This window comes from Hesperophylax consimilis, chromosome 26 (genome assembly GCF_061612785.1).
Source record: "Hesperophylax consimilis isolate HC1 chromosome 26, BYU_Hcon_1.0, whole genome shotgun sequence".
Classification (NCBI taxonomy): Eukaryota; Metazoa; Arthropoda; class Insecta; order Trichoptera; family Limnephilidae; genus Hesperophylax; species Hesperophylax consimilis.
In genome coordinates, this window is record NC_142861.1 from 2,789,343 (window position 1) to 2,812,672 (window position 23,330).

At 34.0% G+C, this 23,330-nt stretch overlaps 2 protein-coding genes across 2 annotated transcripts in view; one reads left to right on the plus strand and one right to left on the minus strand.

The window, feature by feature from the left end:
* The window catches only part of GCC185 (GRIP and coiled-coil domain containing 185 kDa), a 40,836-nt gene extending 28,548 nt beyond the window's left edge, over positions 1-12,288 (minus strand). The window contains exons 1-4 of the mRNA XM_089647455.1: positions 12,146-12,288; positions 11,865-11,979; positions 10,368-10,820; positions 7,526-9,223 (exon numbers count right to left, since the gene is read on the minus strand). Coding sequence (XP_089503581.1) covers positions 7,526-9,223; positions 10,368-10,820; positions 11,865-11,979; positions 12,146-12,175 — 2,296 coding nt within the window. The 5' untranslated portion in view covers positions 12,176-12,288. The remainder of the gene's footprint in view (positions 1-7,525; positions 9,224-10,367; positions 10,821-11,864; positions 11,980-12,145) is intronic.
* Positions 12,289-13,352: 1,064 nt separating this feature from the next.
* On the plus strand, positions 13,353-21,777 carry LOC149410985 (uncharacterized). Its single transcript, XM_089647612.1, has 4 exons — positions 13,353-13,545; positions 14,421-14,591; positions 20,914-21,195; positions 21,286-21,777. The coding sequence occupies exons 1-4, from the start codon at positions 13,437-13,439 to the stop codon at positions 21,762-21,764; spliced, it is 1,041 nt and encodes a 346-aa protein (XP_089503738.1). The 5' UTR covers positions 13,353-13,436; the 3' UTR covers positions 21,765-21,777.
* The last annotated feature ends 1,553 nt before the right edge of the window (positions 21,778-23,330 follow it).

Here is a 23,330-nt window from a genome sequence, read left to right on the forward strand (position 1 = left end):
ATTCTGATTTTTAATTGAATTTGAAAACTATGTAATATATTATTTTTTAATTCAGTGCATAAATGTATAATGGAGAAATACCTAAAATCTGAACCCAGAATTTATTATATTTATAGAGTTATTAAAGTTATTAGAAGCAATGTGTAGTAAATACACACCACAGATGAGGAAAGGTTAAAAAGTATTTTTATCTTTTTTTCTATAAATAATGTGTAGATATGTAATTTGTTCGTCGTTGAAAAAAGGTAAATAATTATTCTTTTCAGTTAGTCTCACATATTTGATTACATGGATAAAATCCAAGAGAGTGGGGGGATTTTTTTCATTAATAGTTGAGAGTTAAAAAATTATTATAAGCAATAATTATTAGCCTGAAACACCCTTACAAATTGAAAAATTCTTTCGAGATAAAATAAATGCAGCTGATGGGAATTTAACCCGCAGATTGCCAGTCAGCTGGTCTAAAATTTAAAGAATTTAAAGATTGATATTTAGAAAGATAGATAGAAACAATAGCGCGTGTTGCTTTCACGTTCAACAGATGGCGCAGTTATTTTTTTTAAAGCATCTTTTTATCTTTCACGGGTGACATCCATATAATATAGGTACATAAAAACACACGTGAATTCGATTGCAACGTTGTGTCAAAACTTCAAAGCAATTGGTGAAGAACTTTCAGAGATATAAGATTTTGAACAAACGAACATTTACATTTTTATTTATATACATACTGACTATCTCACTTAGCTGAGAACAATCCAGTTATAAAAACACAGTTAAGGCGATGCACTACGTCGTGGAATATTTTGAATCGAGCCGCAATCAATAACACTCCTTAGGTAGATGGCGATAAGGCTTAAATTCCCGCTTAACACCATCCAGCTGTTTTGATTTATGCAAGAAAAAAACATGGCCAAAAAGTGCCTTTTATTTTATTTTGTGGATGTTCAGGCATAAATATTTAAATGTTTTCCGATCATTTTATAAATAACTTAATTTACCACATTATACAATAAAACCATAACCAAAAATGGGTTTGTAAGTAATAAATTTTGAACTTTAAAGCAGTTTTCATAAGCCTTATAAATTATTTTTTTCTGGGCTTATAAAAAGACTTATGTAAAAAATACTCGATTATTTCAAAGGCCAAGATGTATTATACTCGCGGAATTTAATTAAAGCATCTGAAACATTTCTAGGTGACCAAACTTTCAAACCAAAAACACATGATTTTGCATTTTTATTTTTTATTTATTTATCTATCAATATAAAGTTTTTTTATCGTGTATTTATCGACATCTGTCTCACTAGGGTACACCTGTGTCGAGACAGACGTATTCAGATACTTAAAGAATATTAAATGCATAACTAAATCAAAATACAAATTACAAGGTTGTATACACTTTAAACTATGAAGTCAATAGATACACAATAGAAAGAGTAGGTACAGGTACGACAATATTATAAATATATATGAAAAATAAATGCATTTTGTTGGAGGACGTAGTTACAAAGGGGTTTTGATAAAATTATTGATTCTAATATTTTATTTTGTATTTGAATTGTTGTTATTGATTACGTGTAATTTGGTTTACAGATGTTTGCGATAGTGGGGCGCCCCATACTTGTTATCCATTTCTTTATTTCATGTTTGAATTTGGTTATTGACTCTGTTTGTCTAATCGTGGCTGGTAGTGTATTGTATAGATTACAAGCTGTGTATTTAAAATGTCTTTGCCCAAAGGTGGTTCTAGCAAAAGGAGTTTGGAGAAGTTCTTTATTTTTGGCTCGGGTATTGTGTATCATTTGAGTTGGTTTGTATATAGTGTTTTGCTGTTTTGATGAAAATTAATCAAGATGGATCTTGCAAAGAGCTGTTTTATGTCCATAACGTTGATAGTATTGAAGATAGTATCAGTGTTGGTAGAAAGAGGAAGTTTGAGAATTATTTTTATGATTAATTTTTGTGCTTTAATAATGGGGTCGAGGGCATTCGAAGAAGTATTACCCCAAGCTAAAATTCCATATTCTATGTGTGATTGGCATAGTGAGAAATATACTGATTTTAAAAGTTTGAGGTCAAGGAAATTACGTGTTTGTTTGAAAAAGTAAATAGATTTACGAATTTTGTTTGAAATGTTATAGATATGTTGTTTCCAATTTAGGTGTGTGTCAAAGGTTAGTCCTAGATATATGATATTGATATTGTATAAGAAGGTGTTAGCCAACATTCTGTTAGGATAATTATGTCATATTTGATTTTCGTAATATCGAGTTGGATGAGAAATTGGTCAAAGTTTTTGTTTATTGATCTAATATTTTGATGGTAGATTGATAGGTTAGATTTGTTAGATATGTTAGATAATAATAATAATAATAAAAAAAAAATAATAATAATAATAATAATAATAAAAAATTTATATATAAAGATGCAAAAGTCGGTCATTTTGAATACATGTAGGATAACAAAAGATTTTTTAAATATTTATGTTGAGGGATCAGTAGGATTTATAGGCCCTGTTAGAAGTTCTACCGAGCCGAACCCTCTGATATGAAAATATCTGGAGACGGTGAATTTTTTTTTTCCCATTTGATATCTGGTGATTTGACATGTTGTTGTTCTTGTATTGTTTTGTATTTATTTTACTTATATAATGCACTTACATAGTGTTGATTGACTAGCTGATCATTTGTGGAAAAGTGAGTGGAAGGGTTAAGTTTTTCCTTTGGGGAAGACTTAACCCGGACAACTAAATCGGAAGTTTAAAAAAAAAAATTGGATAATTTGTAGAGCGCCGTTTTTGTGAAAAATCACCTCAAGGGCGCTGTACAATTTATTTCCTAGGATCTACATTTGTTATTTAGAAAAGATACCAAAACATACTTACCTGGCAAGTCACTTCCAACAAACACACTTATATTAAAAAGTTTATGCTTATAAAAGATAGAACTGCACGCAGAGGACACTATATCAAAAAACACTGGTCGTCGCATGATCTTAAGTCTGCTATAGTTTTTATTTTAATTTAAATGTATTTTAACTGTCTTAAAAGCCTACAAATTGTTTTTTTTTTTTTAAACTTCCGATTTAGTTGTCCGGGTTAAGTCTTCCCCAAAGGAAAAACTTAACCCTTCCACTCACTTTTCCACAAATGATCAGCTAGTCAATCAACACTATGTAAGTGCATTATATAAGTAAAATAAATACAAAACAATACAAGAACAACAACACGTCAAATCACCAGATATCAAATGGGAAAAAAAAATTCACCGTCTCCAGATATTTTCATATCAGAGGGTTCGGCTCGGTAGAACTTCTAACAGGGCCTATAAATCCTACTGATCCCTCAACATAAATATTTAAAAAATCTTTTGTTATCCTACATGTATTCAAAATGACCGACTTTTGCATCTTTATATATAAATTTTTTGATAGATCTAATACGCCTAAATTTTTAATTAGAGAGCTAGGTATAATGCCAGTAGCCGAAATAACGAATGGTAATATTTTTATAGTCTGAGAATGCCAAATTCTTTTTATTTCATTTCCTAAATCTGTGTATTTTCTTATTTTTTCACTAACAGATTTTTGAATATTACAGGAATTTGGAATAGCAACATCAATGATATAAGTTATTTTTTTAATTTTGTCATGTAAAACTATATCGGGTCTATTATGACTAATCGCTCGGTCTGTTAGTATAGTTGTTATCATTTTTATTTATTTATTTTTAATTATTATTTTTATTTATTCTATTTTATTTTTAGTATTTTTTACATTTTGTTAATTTAAATTTAAATTTAAATTGCCGTCAACTGTGAAAGTGGAGGTTTCTGAAATTATGGATACGACTGTCTGAAAAGGTGCGTTTTAAGTTTAGACCTAAATTCTGTCGAGTCTGCGATCATTCTCAAATCATGTGGCAGTCCATTCCAGGCTTTAGGTCCTGACACGGCAAAAGCACGCTCACCGAACTTAGTATCTGGTGTGCGCTTTGGTTCCTTCAACCTTCCGATAGCTGATGACGTTGCTGACCTAAGGGTTGACTGTCGGGAATTGGAATCTTCTGGAATACACAATTCTGATAAATAAGCCGGAGCCATTCCGTTAAGTGACTTAAATACCATCCAGCATACCTTGAACTGGATTCTTTCAGGACATTTGAGCCAGTGCAGATTTTTGAGATGCTCTGAAATGTGGGAGTATTTAGATACTCCGGTGATAAGCCTTGCCGCGGCGTTGAAAACGGATTGTAATTTGTTGATTTGACATTTAGGGAGACTTTCATATATTCCGTTGCAATAATCTAGACGTGAAACAACATAGGAATTGACTAGCAATTTAGTCGCCTCTGTTGGCAGGTTTCTCCGCACTGCTTTAATTTGCCTTAATTGAAAGAACCCCGTGCTTACAGTTCTGTTCACCTGAGTTTTAAGGGAAAAATTAGCATCCAGATTGACACCCAGTAATTTGATGCACGTTTTTGGAGTGATGTCACTTCCGGAAATAGTTATTGGGGAGTTTTCAATGATATGCTGACGTCTGCTTGTAGCAGTCCACAAAAACTCAGTCTTTGTGGGATTCAGTTTCAATCTATTTGAGGTCATCCAGCGAGTAATTGCTTCTATACACTCAGTTATACGAATTTTTAGACTGTTTATTTCTTCTGGTAAGCAGTAAAAATAAACTTGCTGGTCATCAGCGTAGCAGTGAGATAGAAGGCCGAATGATTCTATTATTTTAGCGACATCATTTGTGAAGAGGATGAAGAGTAGTGGGCCCAGAACGGACCCTTGGGGTACTCCAGATGAAAGGGTTGCATAATTTGATTGGTTTTTTCCTACTTTTACGGCTTGTAAACGGTTGGCCAGGTACGATGTCAGCCAGGTCTTAACATCACAGTTTAAACCAAATGATTCATCTAATCGTTTAATAAGAAAGTCATGGTCAATCGTGTCAAATGCAGCACTCATGTCCAAGACTGAAAGAAGTGCCAGTTTACCCGACTCAATGGCAGTAGTTATGTCCGACAAAACACGTAGTAACCCGGTTTCTGTGGAGTGGAACCGTCTATATGCAGATTGGTATTTAGTTAATAATTCATTTGAATTTAAGTGACATATGACCTGTGAGGCAGCGATTTTTTCTAATATTTTTGATATAAAAGGCAGATTTGAAACGGGTTGGTAATTTGAAAGATCTTCAGCGTCCAGTTGTGGTTTTTTTAATAATGGAGTTACGATAGCTGATTTAAGGGATTTTGGAAAGTCACCCGTGCTAAGTGACTTATTGAAAAGATGAACTAAAAAGGGAGCAATTTTTCAAACACTTTTTCAGTAGCCACGTTGGAATAGGGTCGAGCGAACACTGCTTGTTCGGTGAAGTAAGAATTAATTTCCTTACTTCTTCTAGGGATGTAGGTTTGAAGGCAGAAAGGTTTTCTCTATTGCATTTAATAAAATACGGTGGTGGAGCGTAGGTTGTTAGGGCTCGTATTGACTCAATTTTGTCAAGGAAAAACTTGGAGAAGATTTCCGGAGCTATGTCGATTGTATTTGGTGCATGGACATCAGCAATGACTATATCATATTATTGGTTACAGAGTCCAAGAAAGAGTTAGTTAAGTTAAAAAACTAACAAGAATGGTGATAAAATAAATAGGATAATAAAAACAGTTAGAAAAATAAAAATTGATGGTAAGATAATTAGAATAATTTGAGTGATAAAAATATTTAGAATCATAAATTTTGATGGTAACATAATTAAAATAATTTGGATAGTAAAAACGTCCAGAACAATAAAATCTGATGGAAAAATCATTAAAATTATGTGGGTAATAAAAACATTTAGAACAATAGAATTTGATGGAAGAATAATTCAAATATTTTGGGTAATAAAAAACATTTGGAATAATAAAATTTGATGGTAAAATCATAAAAATAATGTGGATAATAAAAACCTTTAGAACAGTAGAATTTTATGGTAGAATAATTGAAATAATTGGGGCAATAAAAACGCTTAGAACGATAAAATATGATGTTATTACTACGTAGTGCATCGCCTTAATATACAATATATAGATACTACAATTATTAAAACTACTCAGACATAGGATACATTAATTTTCATTTATCTAAAAAAGATTAAAATATAATATAATAATAATACAAATTTATAAAATTATGTGAAAGACAAATAGTAAACAAAAGTAAGACAAAAAGAGAGGGCCGGCTAGTAGCCAATTTCAAAGAAAAACTTTCACAAATTTGGCTTGGCTGAGGATTGAACCTTCCTCCCCAGGGACTGAAGTCAACTATGCCAAATCTCGATTGGGTAGGACCGACATTTATTTTTCGCATATTAATTTCTTCCGATTTCAGAGAAATGCGTACATGTCCGCGTGTATGTGATTGCCACCAAATGTTGATAGAATGCATTGTCATTGACAACGAGTCTTCAGCCCTAGTTTCAGCTCGATCAGATGTCGGAAAGTGAGATAATTTACGCTTCCAAGATTTGCATTAATTCATTCATTTCCGAAAACAAAAGTGAAATTCAAATAGACGTATTTAAGTCTTCACGCCGCAGCCACATTCTGTCAGACGGTCGGAGTATTCCTGCTTTGCAACAAAATCCAAATAATGGAATGTTTCTGTATCCAAAACCAAAAAACTGTTTTGTAAAGGTGATGAAATTGCCTCTCATGTTTTATTATTAGAATATATAAAAACCCGCTTATTTTATTAGACAAATGTATTACTAACGTTATTGTCACCTCACTTTGTCGTTTCGTATAAAAATAATTAGTAAAAAATTCACTTTAGCCTCAGAAGTTTTTTTCAAATTGCAGTCAGTACCTTTGGTTTCAGAAAGGAGAGCATTTGAATTGTTTTATGGTTAGTTTCTATTTGAATATAAAGTGTGGTGTTTTCTAGCATTTCGAGCATTTGATTGACACCGGGCATTACTTTGGATTTGTTCCTGAAGTCCTGGGGAGACCCAAAACTTATAGAGCACGGCTGATTACGGAGGCCATTGAAATTCATAAAAATCCCGTAAACATTAATAGAGACGATGGAGCTAAGCTCAATAGTTCTTGGTATCCGGTAATTGACGGCTACACCAGAGCTAAACGAAGAAAACAACTTTAAATTTTAAAAAAAATGATACGTTAATGTTAGCTCAGAGGGTTGGAGCTGGCAACACGGTATCACAACCTCATACATAAGCCCACATTTCACCACAACCTCCAATAACACATCTGCCCTGATGATGGACACTGCAATGCTGTCCGAAACGTTGGCTAAAGAAGGAGTTAGCGCAACACGGCATAACACCCCAAAAACAAATAACAAAAATGTGGTGTTTTCTCTTTCAACACTGTTTAAATCATATTTCTAACTACAACAGTAAGGAAGACAACGATTTCTGAGAGGCCATATGAGTTGTTCCCAAAAGCGAACAAATAAAGCCTGAAGAGATAAAAATTGGAATAAATGGTAATAAAAAACGAAATTAACTCACCGCTGGTAAAATTGCCTTGGTTCGATTTAAGTCTCTCAATATCTTCGTTAAGGGAAATAATGATTGAATCTCTTTCTTTCAGGAGTGCCTCCAAATCTTCCTTAGCGGCCTTCAGCGCCTTTAACTTCTCTTCACTTCCCGAGTCCACCAGCTTCAATCTGCTCTCCTTTTCGTGAAGACGATCTTGCATCTGTTTTATCTCTTCATCCTTGGAATCTTTCTCCTCTTTAGCTTTCTTAACTTCCTGTTCTAAGATTTTGATTCTGCGATTGAACTCTGATATCTCCATGTCCTGTTTGGAGATTGTCTCACCTCTTTCTTTCAAGACTTGGTTGATCTCTTTCATCTCATTTAACAGTTCTACATTCTCACTCTTGAAGTTGTTAAGTTTGGCTTTTGCCTCGGCTAATTCCTGCTGCTTTGCATCTAAATCCGCAAGCCTCGTCCTGGATTCTTTCATTTCTTGGAGCAAGGAAGAATTCTCCGATTTGTAAGCGCCCATTTTAGCTTCGAGCTTCGAGATGTCCGCTTGCAACATATTGTTGTGTTCAACAACAGAGTACATTTCGGGGTTAGGTTCATTCAGCGAAGTGGTTAGAGAATCCACTTTGTTTTTCAACATATCATTTGCTTCGCGCAAGAGTTCGTTTTGCTCCTCAACCGATACTAAAGAAATCTTCAGACTTGAAAGTTCATTGTTCAGACTCGAAATTAAAGCATCCTCGGTATCGGCTTGATCAGACTTTAAAACGTCCAACTCTTTGGCAATTGTTTGTTTCTCTTCTTCTAAAGAATTGGCACGCTCATTGACAGAACTAAGCTGGGATTTTAATGCAGAAATATTATTATTTAAATCTTCGCAGATATTCTGCAGGCTGGCTATATCAGATTCATTCTTTTGGATCAGATCTCTAGCGGCTTGTTTTTCGTTTATCAATATTAACTTCTCACTTTCTAAAGCTTCCGTTATTTGCAATTGTGCTTCTTTAGCAACCTGATATGCTCTTAAATCGTCTATAAGTTGAACATGTTTGATTTCGACCTCTTTTACCTGCGCGATTGAGCTTTGAAGTTGAGAATTTAACGCATCTCTTTCTGCTTTCAAATTATTAACTTCTTCCTGGTTATTTTCAGCAACCTGACTGTCTAGATTTGCGAGCCTCTCTTTAAGTTGATTATTTTCATTTTCAAGTGTCAACAACTGTTCACTGAGCAACTTAGAAGCATTCAATATGTCCTTTTGCCACTTGGGAACACTTTCTGAATACTCGCTAACAGTTTTTAACAAAATAAACTTGGAGTTTTTCAGTTGTGTGATACTAGAAGAACATTTGATGATCTTTTCTTTGTACAGCTTCAATTTGGCGTTCAGTTTTTCTTTTTTAATTTTGTCCAAATCATACAGTTTCTGCGTTTCTTCTAAGGATTTGGTATTCTCGGTCAACTTGGCGTCAGCATCAGAAAGAGCCTGAGATTTTTCATTTAAGAGCGATTTAATTTTTTCCATCTCTATTTCCACTTCCGAAAACAGTTTGGATTTGTCATCGATCGTAGCTTTCAGTATTTCAATATTATCCGACATCTTTGTATTTTCTTCTGTTAGTTGTTGAACACTTTGCTTGTAAGATTCTAATTCAATAGCCATTTGCTCAGAGTTCACAAGTAATTGAGAAGGATCCTTAGCACCCATTTCAGAACCTATAAAAATATTTAATATTTCAGATATATTCAGAACTAATAATTTGTTTTTGCTTCCATGCAGGGCTAAGAGGTTTTGAATATGTCAAAAAGGTCTGTATATCGTCTACGTGAGTTTTAACAAGTTTTACAGAAAAAACTTCCCATTTTTTTTATTCAAATGTTGAAAAAATGATTCATTGATTTTTTTAGAAATTTTTTGTGTAATTAAACGTTTTGCTGAAATTCGGCACATAATAATATATATTGGCAATTTGGTGAAACTTAGTGTTGATTGTATCATATAAGATGCACTACAAAAACTTAAAATGTCCCACAACCTACAAAATATATTTGTCCCAACTCGTTTTCATTGTACTACATACCACAAAAGGTTTTGTAAATACAAATCTGTCAATCGTACAAGACCGGTCAGTGGCTTGGTGGGCATCGCGTTTAGGTTCCACCCAGGCGTCATGTGTTCAATTCCTCGGCTGGCCAAGTCCTCCATCACAACACAAGCAACATTTTCAGCTAACTGTGGTGGTAGTAGATTTTCAAATATTGTCAGGTTATTCGTAACCCGGCAATGTTTAACATTCTTTTAAAAACTATATATATATTTCGTATTACTACAAATTTGTTGAGGTTTGGTGCATTGGCATTACATTATTACTTTCTGATTAATATTAATTTTAAGCTGTATAATCACAATACATAATCATTAAAATAATCTTTTACGATTATACAAATGAGAAAATGTTTATACACATTCAGTTTGTGTATATTTATAAACATACTGGACATAATCAATATTTGAGGTCAGAAACTGGAAATATTTTTAGAAAAGCCAACATAATACAATAATAACCAATGTAAAGGGAGGTGATTGAATAACTAAATGGAAATGTATAAAGTTATCCAATTATTCATTTTAATCATTAATAATAGTTCTCGGTTATCGCTTAAATATCAGCTCAGTATCAGATCAATACCGCCTCGCTCGATTCACTAGTTGGCCCGAAGCGAGGCAATGCCGTTACGATGAAGATTACTGTGCGTCGTATTAGGGAGTTTCATACAAAGAATTCTGAACAGCTCGAGCTGAGGCGATGGTGATCTGGTGCCGGGGTGATATGTGTGCGAGAACCTTTGATTAACAGACCTTTAGAGTTATGTTCCAATTCCAAAAGTTGACTTCTCTGCTCAAGTCCCAATTTATTTAAAGTTTCAATTTCTTTCTCCAGCTGGTCCAATTGGTTTATAAGACTTTCATTGTCTTTTTCTAACCTAACATTCTGTCGTTTAAGCGATGTAACATCCGTGTCCATATTTGATAAATTACTTTCCAATTTTGATAAGTCCTCCTTCAAGCTTTTCATTTGGTCTTCGTTTGAAGTAATAATGGCGTCCAGTTCATCTTGCTTTTGTTTCAGAATAGTTTTTTGTTGAGAATTAATTTTTTTCAACGAGTCTATTTCAGTGGTGTAGTTTAGTTTTTGTTCCGTCAGTGTGTCGACAAATTCCTGCATTGTTTTTAAGCATTCTTTGTCGGCGAGCTTTTGAGTTTCCAATTGTTGACATCTTTCTTTTACAGTGGCAAATTCAGATGCCAATTCTGAAAAATATATTAAACATTAATACAAGCAGGTAGGATAGACTGCGAGGAAGAGGATTGGAACAGAGCAGGACGGACTGAAGACTGGAGGCAAATCTCAGCTACGATTTGCATAAATTATTAAAATAACACTTTGTTTTTACTTAATTGGTATAAAAACAACTATTTACATTGGGGGAGATGGGAAAACATGCACAAAATAGGTTATTAGGTTCTTAGTTTGGGTTATTTCAATATTTTGTGCATATTCGGATTGATGCAGAACCTTCCGGCAAACATCAAATCATACTAATAAAATTAAAAATCGCGAATGTCATTTGTTTTGTATTGTAAATTTTGAAATTTGATTGAAAACAAAATGGAACTTTAATGCATTTTTACCATCTCTGCCATTAGGCCAAATAGCTCTGTTTGTAAATCAAATCTTTCAGATTAGCTGGACAAGCTTAATATGAATATTTTATTGAAATAATTTAATTACCATAAGACAACTATATATTAATGTCAGGGGAGATGGTAAAAGATGCATTAAACTTACATCTTTCGTTAATCAAAGTTTAATAATTTAATGTGTTTTGACAGTTTCGGTGGTGTTTTTTTTCTTTTTCGACGTATTCATAGAGCTTATCCAGCGATTCTAAAATGTTACCATCGTTTCTTGCTGCAATGAATCTGTGGGCTACATGTAAGTAGGTAACTACTTAGCCTACTAAATACCTACTGGCCATGACTGAATTCAAAATTCAAATTTGAACAGATCAACAAACAATAGTTTAAAAAAAAAAATAACAACGACGACGCACTGAGACACCACCTTTTGGATCTGCACCAATCTATTTATTGAATATAATATATCTTGTTTTATTTGTTATCTAAACCCACAACATTATTACCGATCATAATAAAGACACAGTGAATCAACATCTATTTTATACCAATGACCACAAATAGTGTTATTTAAAGTATTTGTGCGTATTAGGAAGTAACGGAAACTTTACCGAAAAGATTATGAAATTAATAGATACATAATAACATTGTACATACCCGTTTTCGCCTGTTTAGCTTTTTGTGCAATGCCTAATAATCCCTTGCACTTTTTTACAAGTTCCTCCTTTGACAGGTCGGCAAATGGACATTTTTTAGAAGTCTCCTCTGCGGACTACAAACAAAAATTATAAACATTTCAATATATAAAACCAACACATAGTTTATTACGATCCTTTTCCGCTTATTCGAGATAAAAATCTCCGATAAAATAATAATTAAACACACCCGATTTTTGTAAACAAATCATGCAAATCTATAGACAAGAAAAATCGGCTTACTTTATCCATTTGTGGATTTGGAGGCTCCATACTTGTTTCAGTAAATTATTTTAATTCGTTTAACTTTATGTTTGGCTTGTTTGGCATTACCTCATTCATATAAATAAATCCTACATAACCTTCCACACTACGTCTCGGGGACAAAAATTGACAACTAGTCAAGAAGTCAAGTGACAGACACGTAATTTTGTCTATTGGACAACGTTTACGAAAGGCTTGACAACTCTACGGTAAATAATTTGGTTAAAATGGACAAAATTTTCAAACATAGTTTTGTTCGATCTTTTATTACTAGCTAACACAAGATCCTCGACTACAACGAAACAGCTATGTGTCCACGTCACGGGTTCGAATCCCGGTGTGCACAAATAAATTTAATTTTGTAAATAAAATCCGTTTTAAATACTTTCAAAATCACCCTAGTGAGAGACCGCTGTTCAAAATCAAAATGTTGTTTGAAAAAAGGATCTCTTGTATCGTTTTGATTATTTTATCAATTGTAACTTTCTATACATGTATTTACCTCCAAAATGAAACAAAATTCTATAAATTCATGCTTTAAAAATAGACTTTTTTGAAAATGAAAACGAAAACGAAGTAAAGTGTGTTCTTACAATTATTTTAAATATTATTTTTCAATATGGTTGGATAGTCAAGAAATTAATGAATCACAAAAGAAAATTGAAAATCTCACAAATTCCCTGCAATCCGGGGAATTCTCCACGAATTGGCAACCTTGATGTGGTTATTATAGACCATAGATATATAACTCATGTAGACTGGTTGTGATGAATCAGCATTTCAGTAGTACCAGTCAAACGTTTGTTTAATTCGTTTTTAAATGATGACTTATAAATTCTGCGTATTCACTGATTCTAAATAATAAAACTTATTTTATATTTATTCAAAATCAGTAATCTGTATGAAATGCCATAATATTTCCCACCAAAGTTTTTTTATTGCATCTGCCGTTTTTGGTGACCATACCTGAATAGCCAGGTACTTAAACCACCGCTTTTAGAAAATGAACAACGTCTGAGGCAGGGAACATTGCGAACGAGCCGTGATTTGTACGAGATTTAGAAGTAACTGAAAAACTGTGCCTCAACAAAATATATCGAGCCTAATCTGGGAAGTTCTCGTATTTTTGATTATATGCTGGGAGTTTCTATTTTTTGATCTGGTAACACTGCCGCTGAGAAAAAAGTGAAAAATGTCCAGAAATTTTGACGGCTGGGAATAGTGGGAATGATTTTGTTGTTTATATTTTACTATCGCGCAAATAATTTCAATGTTCAGCAAAAAGGAGAAATTATTGAAAAGAACCCCTAAAAATGGTGTTGACAGAAAGCAATTTATAAATCTATTGGTCGAAGAGTTCCTTCACACCAAGTCTTTCGGTTTGTAAACGATCTATATTATTTATTATGACTGTCGTGAAGGTTAGGAGATGCAGTATTTCACAATAATGCCTTTAAATTTATCAAATCACCCATTTATTTACCTCAAAATGACACACTTATATTTGGTTTACCATTAAAATTCTTATTCGTAAAGATTCTGTACAAAATTCGTAATTTTCAGTCCTATTTTTCGTTTCTTTTAAGTGGGTGTGATCAGTCACAAAGTGTAAAAGAATTTATATATCAAAAGTAAACGAAACTACGTAAAGGCTTGACTAAATGAGAGCAATGAATTATTTTTTAATTGTCAAAGGAAATGTACACATGTAGATTCATTTTTAATTGGGTCTATTTTACCCACTAACTCTTTTAGCCTCAGATATTTTTCTTTTAAATGATTCAACAAAGTTTGCACCGATGCATCGGTGTTTTGGGGCTTTGTACCAATTCTGTTTAAGATTTTACTACTTATTATTTTCTCTTACTATTGATTAGAAAATTGTGCCTTTCTGGAGTTTTAATATCCTGCGTCTGAATGACTATAAAAGGTTTTTCAATGATATCATAGTTTCTGTCTTTTTGTTGCTTTTTCTAATTGTGTTGGGTAATATTAATGTCAATATTGTACTCTCAGTAATCCGCCACTTGATTATCTGAAAACTAGTATAATTCACCATTATTTTTACTAGTTGAAAGCACAAAATCAAATGCCATAATTCATCCAATTTAGTAGTCCGCAGCGAGGACAAATAACATATATTTATTTTCTTGGTGAGAGACAACTATTCAGAATTGAAACATTATTCAAAATAGTTAAAAAATTAATGAAAAAAGTTTTTTTTACTCTCATTTTCACTATTAATTATTTCCAGATGCCAAGCAGCAGGTCCTCGCCAACCTGGTCAACTTTGCGTATGATCCCCTCAACTACGAGTTCCTCAGAGAATCCTGTGCCATCGACCTCTTCCTGAATGAACTGGCCAAACCGACGCACCCCACTCTCACCCACTTTGCCTGCAGTGGCATTGTCAATCTGTGTTTGGGTAACTACCTAATTAAATTTTTATTTTATGCGGTGAAATCTTAATTGATCGTTCCTCGAATGATCGTTTTCCCGCATTTATCGTTTATTTCTTCCACTCCCGAATTTACGTCATACAAAACTTACCAAATTATTGTTTAAATCACGCAGTTTTTAACAACACATTTTAATCGATCGATCGTTATAAAAACATCAATGTACATTTTAAATTATTTACTACAGCTATTTTAAATTATCCATACCCATTGACGAAATTAATTATGTTAAATTAGTGAATTTAACTGTCTTATCTTGCAGAAGAACCATGAGCAATTTCGTATTTTTATTCAAATTAGTTAATGGCTTAATGGATGCACCTGACTTAACTAAGCTAATAATGTTCAGAGTACCAAATTGTAACATGAGACTTCCTGAGTTGTTCTTTGTTCATCCATCTAAAACCAACTATTTTAATTATTCCCCAGTCCAAAGGCTACATAGGCATGGAAATAAATTCAGTTTTGTTGATATTTTCATTTATTCCATACTAAATTTTAAATCAGATATTTCGCTAACATTTCAGTAACTTTTTTATGTAAATATTTAACATATATTTTAAAAAAAAAACATATTTCGTAGCTAAACGCTTGGTTTTTACTAACACTATCGTAAAAAATGAGCGAAACATTTGAAAAAGAAAGAAACAACGATTTATTTGCCTCTACCGGCGGCGGTCGCTCCTGGCACTAAGCGCAGAATTCACACTTAGATTTGCTCAGCAGATGGACTCGCCGAGCCTGTCTGGCGCAGAAATACAACGGAAACTAAACTACAGTCTAAATAAAGTCTAAACGTTTAAACATTCAAACACAGCCGAGCGGTAGTGCGCTAATATAGGTTATATTTTTACTTATCTAGATTTCGAGCTTTTCAAAATGAACCATCAGGTGAAAAAAGTGCGCACTCTTCAATATAAAGGATTTTCCAATAAGAGGTGTTATTTTGAATAGCCCGCTATTTCGGTAGATGTTACTTTTGAAGCTGTCATTTTTTGACATTTGACAAGTAGAAACTACGCCATTAATAAAAATGGAACGATACACGTTCAACAACGCATTGAAATTATTAAAATTCGCTATAAAAATGGTAAAAATTTGGCAGAAACGGTTCTTAAAACTCGAACATTTTTGGGTCGTCGTGAAGCACCTTGTCGGACCGCAATACAGAAATTGGTGGAAAAATTCGAGCTGTTGGGACAATTTAGTGATGTGAAGAATAAAACCCGTGCACGTCGCTTAAGAACAGCCAAGAATATTGCTGCTGTAGCCGAAAGTGTTGAAGAAAACCCAGGTTTGTCCATTCCTCGTCGTTCTTTGGAATTAGGCATTCCACAAACATCATTACATCGTATTTTGCATAAAGATGTGTGTCTTAAGGCTTATAAAGTTGGGTTAACACAAGAACTCAAGGCGGCCGATCATCAACAACGTCGTGTCTTTGCTGATTGGGTCCTTGAAATGCGTGAAAATGATCCGGAATTCCATCGAAAAATCATCTTGAGTGATGAGGCCCATTTCCACCTCGGTGGCTTCGTCAACAAGCAAAATTGTCGCATCTGGGGCTTGGAAAACCCAAGAGTTATTGTTGAAAAGCCTCTCTATCCTCAACGTGTGACTGTTTGGTGCGGTTTATAGTCCGGCGGAGTCATCGGACCTTACTTTTTTGAAAATGAGGCTGGAGCATCAGTTACGGTGAATGGATTGTGCTATCGAGAGATGATTAATGATTTTTTATGGCCGGAATTAGATGGTATTGATCTGGACAATGTTTACTTTCAACAAGACGGAGCTACGTACCACCCAAGCAACGAAACCATTGATCTTTTACGGGAAAAATATCAAAATAACACCTCTATTGGAAAACCATGTATGTACTCTATAATATTATATGTACAGCAATAAGGTTGCAATTAGGGAATGCAATCCCGGTATACCGGGATCCCGAAATACCGAGATCCCGCAGACATTTAGCGGGACTAATCTCGGTCGAAAATTTTGTGGGATCCCGCTGGACTGGCGGGATTACAGAGAATTACCTTCAATTCACTTACAATGCGCTAATGACTATTGTGCCAACCAGCGTGGAAGCTGAACGAGCTTTTTCAGCCGCTGGCTACCTTGTGTCCAATATCAGAAGCCGTTTATCAGATGACTCAATTAATACTTTAACTCTTTTACGAAGCTATTTCCAAAATAATGTTTAATTAAACTTATGATGCTCATTGTACAAGAATATTGTGTGAACGTTATTATTTAAATTTAAGTTTCAGTTCAGTTTCAGTTTCAGTGCCGGCAATCCGGGCGTTTATTTTATTTTCATTTGTGTACATAGATTTCTTTTACCCACCTCACTAGACAAAGTCTGTTCCGAGGCGGGTATGTTATGTAAATTTATGTCTTATCTTATTCTCCAATTTATCCAATATATGACTTACCTATGTTTAACTAAAAGTATACCTATTAATAAATCATTTAAAATGTCCCAAAGAACTTGTTTTATTATAGGTATAAATTTAAAAGTCTAAAAACAAGGTTGGTAGATCGAGGTCTTTATTATACGATTGATTAGATATCTAAGTCCACTCTGCTGGATCCCGCAAATACCTGGATCCAGCGGGACTAAGATTGTTCAGTCCCGCAAATACCTGGATTGACATTTTCTTGCGGGATTGCATTCCCTAGTTGCAATCTAAGTATAGTACATATTTGAAATTTCTGATTAAACATTACAAATTACAAAATTTAATAATTACGATTCACATATTTCGAATATAAAATATTTTTAAATAAACCCATTCAGTGATATGCGAAATACTAATCCTTTTTTAGAATATTAACCATTTTAGCTTGTATGTAGCGTTTTTTCCATTTCCTACATCTATTATTTTACCGCATTCATAGTTCTTTCAAAACTGTTTCTGTGTTTGGGATTGCCTTTTTTAAAATTAATTTTGCACGAGCAACACTTAATCGAAAATCCTCGGAATATACTTGATTGCCAGACGCAAATACGCGAAGCTGTGCGAAAATTACTTTGACGCGTTTTGTTAAAAAATCTTTCTTTTTTTTTTTTCAATTGTCTTCTGTTTACCAGATAATATATCTTAGTATTAAAATATAGTGCCGATATTATTTCTACGTAAACCTGAATACATACTGTTCAGCTCCAAGAGTTGTAGCGCCGATATTATTCTGCAAACTTAAAAGAAAAAGATTATTAATAATTTGTGCTTTACGGAATAATATACAAATGTGTGCTTGTTTTACAAATAACAGATCACGTCTAGTACGTATTTCAAATTATGGCACATAATTTCATATCTTAAATGATTTTAATGTGCTGACCAAACAAATGGATGTTTGAATTAAACGTGTTAAATGAGTTATACACAAAGAAACACGAGTGCAGCAATTCTTACTTCAGATTATGTATACATAAATTAATGCAAACACATAAATATGAAAGTCCAAACTCTAAAATATCAGTAAAGTATATATTATATAATAGTAAATAGTATAAATCAAAGTCACTATACGAGTCTGTCAGTTTGTGCGCTTAGTTCTTCTAAACTGTGCAACGGAATTTGATAGGGTATTCTGATTCACTATCATTTAGAGAATATTATAAAACGAAGTTGCTATCCGTGTCTGTCTGTTTGTGCGCTTAGTTCTTCTAAACTACGCAATGGATTTTGATAGGGGGCCGTTCAAGTATTATGTAAGCACTATAGGGGGGCAGAGGGGTCTTTGCTTTGCTTATTTTTGATGACATGGGGGGGTGGGGGGGGGGGGGGGGGGGTCGAAATAGTGATTACGTCAGCACTGCTCAGCAGTAGTTATTTTTTTTTTTTACACATTGACAACCCACACATTGTCTATGTTTGAAACCGAATACATATTCTGGGATTCCCACAAATAATTAATACGTTTAGGTACTCGCTTAGAAGCGAATGGGGGAATTACCGCGCGCTACTCACTTGTCAAAATTTCTTCCATCAATCTATTGTTTCGTTTCAGTACGGTTGACGATTTGACGTGTTGTAAGCAAATCAAAGCAAGTTATTATTTGTGTCACTGTTGATCCTCTTTCGCCAAAGTTTAATTGTTTATAAAACAGAATAGGGGGGGGGAATGAAATGCATTTGGATTTCCTGTAAGTCAAGAAAATGCAATGTTTAGTAATCAAGTCGTAAAAAAAAAATTTCGCCCTCTTCTATTTCCTAATGCTGGCTAAACCTTATGAGTACTTCGAAATAGTACATCTTAACCTTCCAGCGGGCGCGTTGAGAAATTTCCCTTGAGCGGGAGCTTGTCGTAAATTTTACGTTTTCAAGTTTTCTCCATGTAAGTGGTGTTTTCTTTATACAAATGTTAGGGAATTTTTTCAAGGATATGAAAAATGATAATAGGCAGTACCTACTTAAAAAAAAATTGACTTTCTTAAAAAAAACGAAGCAACACTCTAAACATTTTAATATTTCAAAACAAAATTTGTTATCGACCTATTTAGTCAGAATCAATATTCCCATCCTTACAATTGTTACAAACCACCTCAACTGAAGAATGGTTCTTGCATGTAAAGGACTGGCAACGGCAATACTTCATTGATGCTGAGGATCTTTTCTTATCCAGTGCACATAACCGACAAACACCGCATTTTGGAAAGTTTATGTTTTCTTCTTCTGTCATCGGTTCAACTGCCCTACCGTAACTCACTTTGAGAAAAACATTTATATCTTGCGGTAAATGTTTGACATTTGATTTGACTCTAGCATAGCTCGAAGCTCGATGCTTACAACTAAGTGGAAAGAGTGGGGGAAGCTATAATGCGCGTCTGTCGTAAATTTTACGACAGTGTGCCCGCTGGAAGGTTAAAAAGGCCTACAGAAAAGTCTCTGATGGCGTAGTCTATCTCCTAAGGATAACCCCCAGCAACGCCAGGTACCCATCAACTAGTTTTATATATAATTAAGTTATTAAAGGGTAGGTTCATTTTAAATATAAAATATGTTTGAATCAAAAACATTCCAACAGTGCGCTCTGGGGGCTTGAGATTTACACACCTTTTTTTATCTGGAATTTCTATGTCGAAGCATCTATCTTAAACTTTCAGCGTAATTATCATCATGAGTTACGCAGCTTAGAAATACCCAACTATCTTTTTTATTTTAGTGACAATAAAACCATTGTACATTACATATTATAGTGAATTTATGTATAGTATTTGTATTTCTTAGTCCTCCTCACTTAGTCTCGTGCTGAGTCGGACTATAGTTATTTAGTTCTATTTTTTATGTCTCCTATCTCGTTTTTAATGTTTTTTTATTAACCCCTTTCAGCCTGATTTTTATTTCTGATTTGTACTCATTAAACTTTTATATCTGGTGAAAGGATGTTGTGGAGTTTTGTTGCAAAATAAATGTAGTTTCTTTCTCCGAATGTAACTTGGAATGTTTTTTATGTCATTTCCAATATCGATTCAATATTGTTTGATGAACACGCGGTCTAGTAGAGGATTCCGTATTTTTTAATAGTTTCAATAGTGTATATTTGGCATATATTTGTTGTGTATTTAGTACATTCTACATAATACAATTTCAATTGATGTCGTTCTTATGGGTCCTTTCAGTATGGTCTTTACGATTCCTTTTTTAATTGTATTCAAGATCTGTATGTATGTACTTAAATATAGCAGACCCCCATTATATAATTCCATATTCGATCCGAGAATGACACAACGCTTTCCTTTTTATTAGCACATTTCTTAGATTTTTAAAGAAATATGTCTTGTGAGTTTTTCCGCAGTACCTTTGATGTGTAGGTTCCATCTAAGATTTTCATCAATTACTTCTCCAAAATATTTGATGCCTTGTGATTTTTCTATAACCGGGCAGTGATATTGAACATTATTTCTATGGCATTTATGTAATTTTAGTTCTAGTGATTTTACTGGCTGGCCCCTTCATTGAAAATGTAACATAGTTTTGCTTATACATACATATTAAAGGGTAAGCTAGATAATTTTCAGCCAATTTTAATGCAAGATGTCATGTGTTTCCATTTTTTCAATTGTTCAATAAGGTAAAAGATGTGTTAGGTAGCAACTACTATGTAGTAAATTAAAAATTACTTCGTAAATGGATTCCGTTATTATTGTGTAAATTTTTTTACTGTTTGTATGATAAATGCTAATAGGACATTAATCATGAACCGTTTTGCTTTTAATATTGTCCTCATGTCATATTGTGTCTGTAATATTAATAATAAATTGTATTTCTTTTGCAGATCCATTAAATGCAGACTACATAATAAAATACAACGGATTTAACTTGCTGGTCAATCTGCTGAAATCTGAGAATCCAGAGACGGTACTGGAAGCGATCGTCAGTTTGATTTACCTATCCGAACGAGCGCCCAAGGAAACTGCGCACAAACCTGAGCTATTGGAGTTATTGGAGAATTACAAGAGTAATTATTCATCGGATAATCGGCTGAAAAACCTCGCTACCATTTATCTCGAAGGAGTTTACGGTGTAGTTCGTCCTAGTGATAATAGTGAATTGAAAAGTGAGGGACAAATCTTAAACAATTTAAAGTGATGAAATAATTAATTTGCGACGGCGTTTATTCGTGCTTGAATAAACACAAAATAAACAATTTTCAAAATGCTGTCGAACCGCTTCCCGTATTTTGTTGTAAACAACAAAAACTATCAAAAGATATGCAAAATTCACACGACGTCGTTTACAAACACGCCGTTCAGAGCCGGAGACAAAATACGCATCCAAAAAACATTAACGCAAAAAGATTTGGATGCGTTTTCGAATTTGACGAATGATCATAATTCATTGCACAAGTTGAGCAATGGAAGCAAGCGTCCCATTGTGCACGGGGCTCTGCTGAACGGGTTGGTGGCGGGGCTCATTGGGACGCATCTGCCCGGGCCCGGGACGGTGGTGATCTCCCAGACAATGAAGTTTCCTAATAAGTGTTTCGTTGGAGAGAAACTGACCATCAGCGTCGAGCTGGTGGATGTTCGGAAGATAATGCGAGTGAAGTTCTACTGCGAAGTGGAAGAAGAGAAAAAGATTGTGTTTGAAGGTGAAGCCAAGCTTATGTTTACCAAGAGCGATTAGTGCTTGGAAACGGAAAAAATTCATAAAATGTTTGTAGTTTTTTTTGTGTAATGATTGTGACACCATGAATTTTGGTAAATATATATGGCAATGTGAATTGTGGAAGGAAAGAGTATTGGTCGGAAGGACCTGAATATTTAGATTTCGTAACTCCTTTGGAGTGATCTATTCTTTAGTATCCAAGAATTGATGGCCAAACTTTATTGTTATTATTTTTTTTAAAGAGACAAACATTACCTGCTATAGATTACTTTGCGATTGTTTGAATTCCTCCTGCTCTGATCATTTTAAATAACCTGTACAATGATAGGGGACTTCGCAGAGGATTGAACCCGAGCTTTTGACTATCAGACAAAACTTATCAGCGCTACTTCAAAACAGCTCCTCCACATCTTAAATATCCATCCAATGACAATTCTTCAGCCTTCCACTCCTGCTTTCATCCCACTTTTAATATGTATCTGATTACATTCAGTCATTTTAAACAACATTTCATTTTTGAACCTCGGCTTTTCACCAGAAAAAAGAAAAAACAAATGGTATCTTTGATATTATAATTTGCATTTATTAATTTTATGATGCTTATAAGTGTTGCGATAATGTGATCACCTTATCAAAGCCCAGAGTTCTACGAATGCTGCCTAACCTCAGCGGTCACTTGCCAAGTGTTGTTGCAAGTTACTGGATCGCTACACTTGCCACTAATTGATTCATATATAGAGTTCTGAACTGCGGTGCCTCTAAGGCCCTCCTTCCACAGGGATACGCAAGTATTCAATACTCGACGATTCAAGTATCTTGGCGACTACCGTCATCCATCTGCACGCAGGTGTAGCATCACTTGTGTCAGACATTTTTTTAATAATTCTACCAACAACAATGTCAAAAAAGAATTACAGGATGTAAAAATTACATCTGCTAGTTTTGACATTACGAGAATTCAACAATGATTGTACTAACTGTGCGCAACATGAGTATTAATACTAGCAAATCGCTGTGGATAAAGGGTCTAAGTTCGTCTCAGATCTTAAAGTTATGAAAAACAGTTGTGTTGTATTTTATTTGATATAAGTTTTAAAACTTATTAAGTTTGTTGTGATAAAGTTTAATTTATTTTGCGAAGAGTGAGCCAATTAATTTTAAGTAATTGTGTAAAGAAGGTATTTCTGTTTTTATTTATGAAATTATTGTTACTGCGCACTTTAATTTATTTTAAATTAAGGATGTTTCTCTCTGGTAATAAATTACGCTATTCAGACATTGAATTGGAATACCTAGATGGACCGCCCTGATTGAAACGGAATACACTAGGTTAGCTCTTTAGCAAGAAATCGAATCCAATTGTGCCCAATTTTAAAAATTTATCTGTATAGTTTTTTGACACTTGTAAATGCATTTTGCGTCTGGAGCCAGTGAGACTAAGGAATAACCGATCGGGGTATTTTTTTTAATTTTTTTTTTATAGTGAATACCTCACAAGAGTCCCAACTGCTCCCGTCTGGAGCCAGTGAGACTATGGCATCCCCAATTGGGGGATGTTGTGAGGCTGAAGGTAAGTGGGGAAGG

Excerpts from the sequence above, each read along its gene's own strand:
- LOC149410985 (XM_089647612.1), top strand. The coding sequence starts at position 13,437 with ATGTTCAGCAAAAAGGAGAAATTATTGAAAAGAACCCCTAAAAATGGT. Across the intron at positions 13,546-14,420 it reads CCTTCACACCAAGTCTTTCG|ATGCCAAGCAGCAGGTCCTC; the intron begins GTTTGTAAACGA and ends AATTATTTCCAG. Across the intron at positions 14,592-20,913 it reads CATTGTCAATCTGTGTTTGG|ATCCATTAAATGCAGACTAC; the intron begins GTAACTACCTAA and ends TTTCTTTTGCAG.